At 36.2% G+C, this 7,443-nt stretch overlaps 1 protein-coding gene and 1 long non-coding RNA gene across 3 annotated transcripts in view; one reads left to right on the forward strand and one right to left on the reverse strand.

Moving 5' to 3' along the window:
* Positions 1 to 4,506, reverse strand: part of prxl2b (peroxiredoxin like 2B) — a 7,952-nt gene extending 3,446 nt beyond the window's left edge. Inside the window, exons 1-6 of the mRNA XM_008408588.2 lie at positions 4,227 to 4,506; positions 3,608 to 3,812; positions 3,279 to 3,330; positions 2,801 to 2,864; positions 2,567 to 2,642; positions 1,038 to 1,156 (exon numbers count right to left, since the gene is read on the reverse strand). Coding sequence (XP_008406810.1) covers positions 1,038 to 1,156; positions 2,567 to 2,642; positions 2,801 to 2,864; positions 3,279 to 3,330; positions 3,608 to 3,812; positions 4,227 to 4,289 — 579 coding nt within the window. The 5' untranslated portion in view covers positions 4,290 to 4,506. The remainder of the gene's footprint in view (positions 1 to 1,037; positions 1,157 to 2,566; positions 2,643 to 2,800; positions 2,865 to 3,278; positions 3,331 to 3,607; positions 3,813 to 4,226) is intronic.
* On the forward strand, positions 478 to 3,733 carry LOC103464466 (uncharacterized). Of its 2 annotated transcripts, none has more exons than XR_533665.1 (4): positions 478 to 519; positions 842 to 954; positions 2,560 to 2,661; positions 3,645 to 3,733. It is a non-coding gene; the product is annotated as an uncharacterized LOC103464466 (long non-coding RNA). The 2 variants fall into 2 exon arrangements; XR_533666.1 differs by having other exon boundaries at positions 482 to 519; positions 837 to 954.
* Positions 4,507 to 7,443: the final 2,937 nt, after the last annotated feature.

Here is a 7,443-nt window from a genome sequence, read left to right on the forward strand (position 1 = left end):
GTTCTTACGTTCTTGTTTTATTTATTCACCAATTAAATATAAAGATATTTTAATGAAATAAAATAGCTACTGCAGTCTTCGCAGAGTATTACAAGAACAAAGAACGGCTCTCAGTGAGGCTTCAGTACTATAGGACTTAGTCAAGATCCGTCCAGAAGAATCGGATCGTCCGTGAATGTCATATTACAATATTGCACTTTGGTCACAGCGTTGTCCCATATCTGYGACATGTCAGTCATCGCAGATGCAACATGTGTCTCAGTCAATACAGCTAACTTTGCTAGCATCACGTCCACGGAGCTTACCTTTCTTTAAGCTTTCCTTCCAAGTGACGTTAAAAATTGGACAAAGTCCCACCGTCTGCGAAAGCGAAGCGCTGCTGATTTTACATGTCGCCATATCTTATGATTTATGGAGCGCTTCAGTACTATTATATTACTGACGCTCAGAGGAAACCACTGCGCATGTCTTGGAGCTCCGCGTGCGAGTAAAGGTGGAGCCGATGGTGACAACAGACACGTAAGTCACGTTATTGCTCGGATTTTACGGCGCCACCTTAAGACCCTGAACTTCACATTTTAACGGAAAAAAAACACAATGCGACTTCGATGTACCGAGTAACGCGACAGTTTTGTAGAAATGTAGTGAAGTAGAAAGTACAGATACTTACTGTAAAATGTAGTGGAGTAAAAGTAGAAAGTATCCATTATTAAATCTACTTAAGTAAAGTACAGATACACGAAAATTGTACTTAAGTACAGTAACGACGTACTTGTACTTCGTTACTTCCCACCACTGCCTGCTGGTCTGGTGAGACCTTCTCTTGTGTTTTTAAGAACAGAGTTCATCACTTCAGAGCAAAAGCTTTCCAGGTCCTGACAGACCACTAAGATGAACTAATAGGTGTGAAATTGCCTGTGAAGCGACATCTCAGCTGCATCAGTATCTGCTGACGTAAGAGAGTCACACACTTTCCCCTCTTTTCTTTTTAACCGTTTAGTCATACTATGTTAGTTTAACAAATGAAAAGGCCTTACCACTGGCTTCTGCCCGGCTTTTACTGTGGCTGAGATACCGAGAGCCGTGGAGATGTCGTCCAGAGGTACAAAGTCTCCCGGTGAATCCTGGATGAAGTGGAGCAACACCTTTTCTCCACCTTAACAGCAGAAAATAGAAATGATTATGCATTTTTTAGGTTATTAAAGTATTAAGAAGCACAGATTTCATGTTGAGTATTTGGGAGAAATAATATTAGCATAAAGTCGCAACAACAAACACAAAGAAATCACCATCAAAGATACATAAACCTAGCAGAAAAAGAAGCTTCAATTTTTCTTTTCCAAGAAATAAATGACCCAACAAATTAATATTTTATAATTAATTTATGTCTATTCATTTTATTGCTTGTTTGATAGGAACACATACAAGACCCATAGATCAAGACCATCTAATGCCTGCATCATAGTTTTTATAGCCATTGCTAGTAACCAGGAGTAACCATTGCTAGGGGGCAGTTATAGAAGGATCTTTAACTGTTGATTTAAATGAAAAGTTAACATCAACAGTAAAATTATTTAAAAAACAACAAAAAAACAATACATTTAAAACTACAATTACATTTAAAAATGAATGTTGTTCTGGTTCATCATCAGCCACTTCTTAAGCCCTGAAATTAACATTTTAATGTTAGTTATGGTCTTAACATCAGATGATAATGGCGCCAAACCTTACAAAACCTGTAATATAAGGCAAGTCCAAAGGTTTTCCTGCAAAATGGTATTTTACAGTCATGATTTGTGATGCTTTTAGTGACTCTGGTGCTGTTTTGTCTCTCAACAAATGTAAAATGGTTCAGGTGCTACATGCTTAATGCATTTGTTATATTTTATGACACATCTGCTGCTTTATTCATGTATGTTTTTATGTTCTAACATATCACCATATACTAGTAGCATCCCATCATTTGGTGAGAAGCTGGACTGTTTCCATAAAGGAGCTTTGGTAGAACAAAGACAAAATTGTACAGCTGCACAGTACAGAATGACCTGCGATTTAAACTCCTTTCCGTCAGGGCAAGATGCCCTGCAGCTCCGTAAAAAAGAGCATCAGTAAATTAACCGAGAGGAGCGGTGCAGCAGTCATCTATTTCTGGCCCCTAGTGTTTATCCTGACAATGAAAATGATCTGAATCAACAGCAAAATTATGGGCTTCGCTCACCATTTTTATAAGTAGGTGATGTTATTTATTTGTATCTGCGATTTTAACAAACAAACGTCAGCACTTTCTGTGGAATTATAAATGAGTTTCTTCAAAACTGAACAAGATGTAACAATGATTTAGAAACAAGAAATGAAGGTTGTTTTCCTACTGAGCACTAATGGATAAAAAATATGATACACTCCTGCCCTCTAGAGGACAGACGGCAAAAGTGCATTTCCAAAGTTTTACCTGACCGACTTTAAATCACAGGGTAAATTTCTCCTGTCAGTGTCAACCTGTAAGGTGATCATCAGCTCTTTTGACTGAAATCTGTGCTTTATTTTCCCGTATGCATGAAGATTATACCTTTTGTCACAATGATCAAGCCCCCACTCTGCATCAGATCTCCTTTCAAGTTTCCCTGGATTCCTGCAGCGCCAGCCTGAAGGAAGCAAAACACGGTCAGAAAAAGTTAATATAACTGCATACTATCTTATATCTTATGACTATAATATGAATAACCTGAGCTCTAAAGAATAGCGGACAACTGAATTTATATTTTCCTTTCTTTAGCAGTAAAATAAATATGAATAGACCTACCTTTGAAGCTATATCTCTCACTTTCTTCCCTAAAGCAGCAGGAAGCACATTTAAAGCTGTGTACCTGGAAGAGTAAACAGATACAAACTCTTTACTAGAGTCGATCAGCAAATTGCCGAATCCAATTATATAGTTCACAACGCCTGCACTTAAAGTGGTTTAATAAAGTGTTAACTTGATACATAAATACAAATAACATCTTCCAGAATGTTTTACTTATGGAAAAAAAAGGAAAATCAATTATCAATTAGTGATATGTTAGCTGCTACGACATGTTGTTTTGGAAATGTACACATAAAATTTAAATAGAATACGTTGAAGTTTGAAGTTGTGATGTGATTAAAACATTTGCAGGGCACTGTAGAGTCTAAGATAAAGAGTCTAAGAAATTCAACCAGATTATACTGCAGTTAGTGTCACAGGTTTAGAAATAAAAACAGTATTTTCATTGATCTAAACATGGACTTCATGCGCTCACCGTTTGAATCCCAAATCCTTGTAACAATTCTTTTCTTCATCCACATAAATGGCTGAAACAGAAGGTGACAGATGATGTTTTATACTATTCACGCAACAGGAGTGGCTGTAGAAAACAATGGAGTCAATAAAAATGCCTGTATGCCCCCTTGACGCGCCCACGGGGATTTCTGTGTTACAGAAGAGGGCATTAAGGTTACAATGATGGCTTCAGCCTGGAAATGATGCATCTCTGACCTCGGCTTAAATGTGGCCATATTTGATCTCACATGCAGATTTAATTTTATCATTTGGGGCTACATTTGCATGATGTGAGTAAGTGGTGCTTACAGCCTTTAAAAAACCCTCCTTCCTTGAACTCCTGCAGCCCAAGCTCCTCTGGTCCGACTCCCACCAGGGAGACCCCGTTGGCCCGGAGTTCAGGCTCCAGCTTGCTGATCTCTGACGCCATCCATCGGCACACCTGGCAGCCGAACCTGCGCAGAAAGAACACAACCACAGGCTGGTCCTGCCACAGAGACTGGAGCTCCACTTTCTGAAACATAGGGAGGAAAATTAAACCCCAAAATGAAATGAATGGGAAGCAGGTGAGAGTATTTGGTAAACTGGTTGATGAATTCGGTTCTCGGTTAAACCAGTGATTTAAACAGGGTTATTTGCATCAAATCATCATTATGTCACATATTACATCAAATGTCACATGTTACATCAAATCATCATTATGTCACAGCAAATTCTGCTTATGCAAAGCAAAAGCAAACCTACAACTGTTTTATCTCCTTTAAATGTTAAATTCAAGGAAACAGTTAACATAACAACAACAAAAGTTACAGAATTAATAATAAATACTACTACTACTAATAATAATAGTAATAATAAAAACATCTAAATAGACAGTTATGATAGAGAAAAAACCTTCAGCTGTAAACAGCCCACTCGGTCAGCTCACCTCTCCACTGTCAGCGCTCTTCAGTAAGTTCTTCCCGACTTTAGCCAGATCGATTTTAGCCATTTTTCCACGGCTCTACCCGCACAGACTTTACAACAAAACCGGTTTATGAGAAAATCCACGAGAAGTGGACACTAACGTGTAGTCTGTAAACACTTCTTACGCCCACTACACTCTGACAGCAGTTGCAAAACACCTTCTTCCTGAAATGACTACAAAATCTTAGAATCCAATGAAACTCAACTGATTCTGAACGTTCAACCAATCAAAAAGCGTGTACTGTCCGAAGGCGGGGCTTGGTGACGACAGATTTCGTTACGTGATTTCTTTACATTACATTATATTTGCGTGTTTTGCTGTGGGTTCTGCTTTACAGGGTTGTTTTCTTTTTACTCAAGATACGTATCAGTACAGATGTTATTAATAACTGCAGACTATAGATTATAGTTTAAACTTTAACTCTTGAGCAAATATTTTTTTTTTTTTTTTAAATCACCTTTTCATATCGCAGATTGCATAAGGTTTATTGCAGGTGGGCTCAAAGGTGACGGGTTTTTACTGCCTGGCCTTTGTTACATGCTCTAGTTAAATAAGATGTAGGCTACATTTTATTACCTCTTTGCATGTTTGTCCTACTTGAGATCGTTTGGTAACTATACATGTTTGACCATCAAAGATGGAGGAAGGAGATAAACTCTAAATATTGCTGCCACTTTGGTTTGCAGTTTTTCTTTTTTTAATAAAGATAACAGCTGTGATACATATGATTTCCTTCAAAATAAAACCAAAAACAACAACAATAACAATAGCAAACATTATTATTATTATTATTATTATTATTATTATTATTATTATTATTATGAAAGAAGTTCATAGAGTGGACTATCTTTTTATGTTACAAGTCACTTAACTTAAACATCAATAACTTTTAACTGCAGATAAAAAGGCAAACATTATGCTTCATATTCAGTTCCATAATCACACATTAGAAAGACTTTACTTATTACTAATTGCCAGTAATAAATAATTTTATTCAGCAATCTAACATCTAAAATCAAAGCAATAAAACATCTGGTTCATTTCAGATTCAGGTGAAGCTTCATTATTGCATTTCACACTTATACAGCATTTTGTTTTTTAATTAAAGTTTTACAGGAAGAAGCTTTGATTTTATTCTTTAAAAGAAAAATCAATTAGCACGTCTGGTCCATGTTTCATTTATTAACCTGCCTTAGCAGCTCTTTCTACTTCTTCTGCATGAAGGTGTTCGACCTCTTGCTTAGATAATCACACTAAAACTCAATTAGACATAATGAGTCGGCTATAAGAAGTGGCCCTGAAGCCACTTCAGTGTTCCTGCAGAGACCGTGAACAAAAAGCAGCCATTCCAGCTGAAAGACAGCGTGTCACTGTCTGCTCTTAAAATACCCTCTCAGCATTCATGTGACATTTCTTCTGGAATAGTTAAACATGATTCTGTTATTGTTGCTATTTTTTGATGTGCAAATATACATGTAATAATGTAAAACAAACATTTTCAAGTGGAACAATCGGCAGTAGCATGACAGGAGGAACCCAGGAATAGATTTTTTGTTTCCAAAGTTTCTGATTGAGGACAGACCCTCACATAAATCMTGAGCTAAAAACAATGAGAACAAAACCACAATGCGAATATGTGCTGCTTTATCTATGTGCACCAAAACTTCCTGCTGCTTTCTTTGACAAAAAGTCACAATTAATCACACGAGAACTTGCAGCCATACATTTTAAGTCAATGTTGGGAGGAACGTGCTGAAGAAAATAATACTATGAATTTCAGTTTTGTGTTTTTATCACAAAACATTCAGAAAAAGTCTTTAGTTGTTTCTTTTTAGAGGTTTTATTGGCTCTAGCAGCCTTTATTTTATAGTGAATTGACAGGAAAATGGGTAATGAGAGAAAGGGGAAGACATGAAGGTCACCAGGCCAGGAATCAAACCTGTGACGGCCACGTTGAGGACTAAGGCCTCCATGTGTGGATTGTGCTTAACCCCTGCACCACCACAGCACCCCTGTCTTAAGTTATTTCTGCTTATTCTGTAAGATTTTCTGCTAAAGAAGCAGACCTAATAATCTTTCAAAGAGGTGACAAATGTACATGAGCATAGAACAAATTTCAAGTTAAAGACATTGGTCAGTGTAGTTGATCAAACTTCACATGCTTGTTTTTGTGATGGTAGGACAGAAAAATACTTTTTTCATAGCCACAGTGGTTCCTAATATTCCTAGCCAACTGAGCAGTTCTGTTTAAGAACAGATAAATGTAATAATACATTTTCACTTAATATTACATTTACAGATTTTCTCTCTTCTTTTKCTCTTTACTTTATATTGTTTGTATTTCCCTTTAATTCTTGTAAAACACTTTGAATTGCATTGTTGCTGAAAAAGTGCTATTACCTTGCCTTACATTACCTAATATCTGCAAATAATTTATCAATATAGAAAATGATTGATGATACATTGGTGTATTGACTTCATAGCTGAGGTTTTTTTTGTCCTTTGGCTGCAAAGAGTTAATTATTATTTCAGTATTTTCTGTAAATATAGAATATTGAATAGAAGAACATATTGATTTTTTTGTCCTTTGTGTCAAAGAACAACAATGAAACTGTGGTTCTTATTTTCACCACAAACCAAGTTAATGTTAATAATTATTCAGTTAATCAAATGAAAACTGATACTCCGAGATTGTTTAAGAGCTGTATAGGTTTTGCGGCTCTGGACATTTTCTATATTATGACTGGCTACAGGCRAAAATACAAAAAGTTGCTGATGTCTGGTGTCGCTATGGAAACTTATTGACCCCTCTAACATTGTTTTTTCTCCTATTCCATACCGTCCTCCTCACTGTGCATGCTGACAAAATAAATAAGAGTCTTCATCCAGTTTCTAAAGGAAATCGGGCAAAAAAATGTTCTCTAAAACCTCTGATCAACGGGAAAAGAGAAAATGATAAAATAGGAAATGCTTTGTTATAGTTATTTCACATAAAGGTACATTTTTAAAAGTATTCCTGTATCAATAATTTTATAAAACATTTCATAAAATGGCTTTTCCACCCATAAATAGGCAAAATATGCAGATAGATAGATAGATAGATAGATAGATAGATAGATAGATAGATAGATAGATAGATAGATAGATAGATAGATAGATAGATAGATAGATAGATAGA

Source organism: Poecilia reticulata, linkage group LG5, assembly GCF_000633615.1.
Source record: "Poecilia reticulata strain Guanapo linkage group LG5, Guppy_female_1.0+MT, whole genome shotgun sequence".
In the NCBI taxonomy this organism is placed as follows: Eukaryota; Metazoa; Chordata; class Actinopteri; order Cyprinodontiformes; family Poeciliidae; genus Poecilia; species Poecilia reticulata.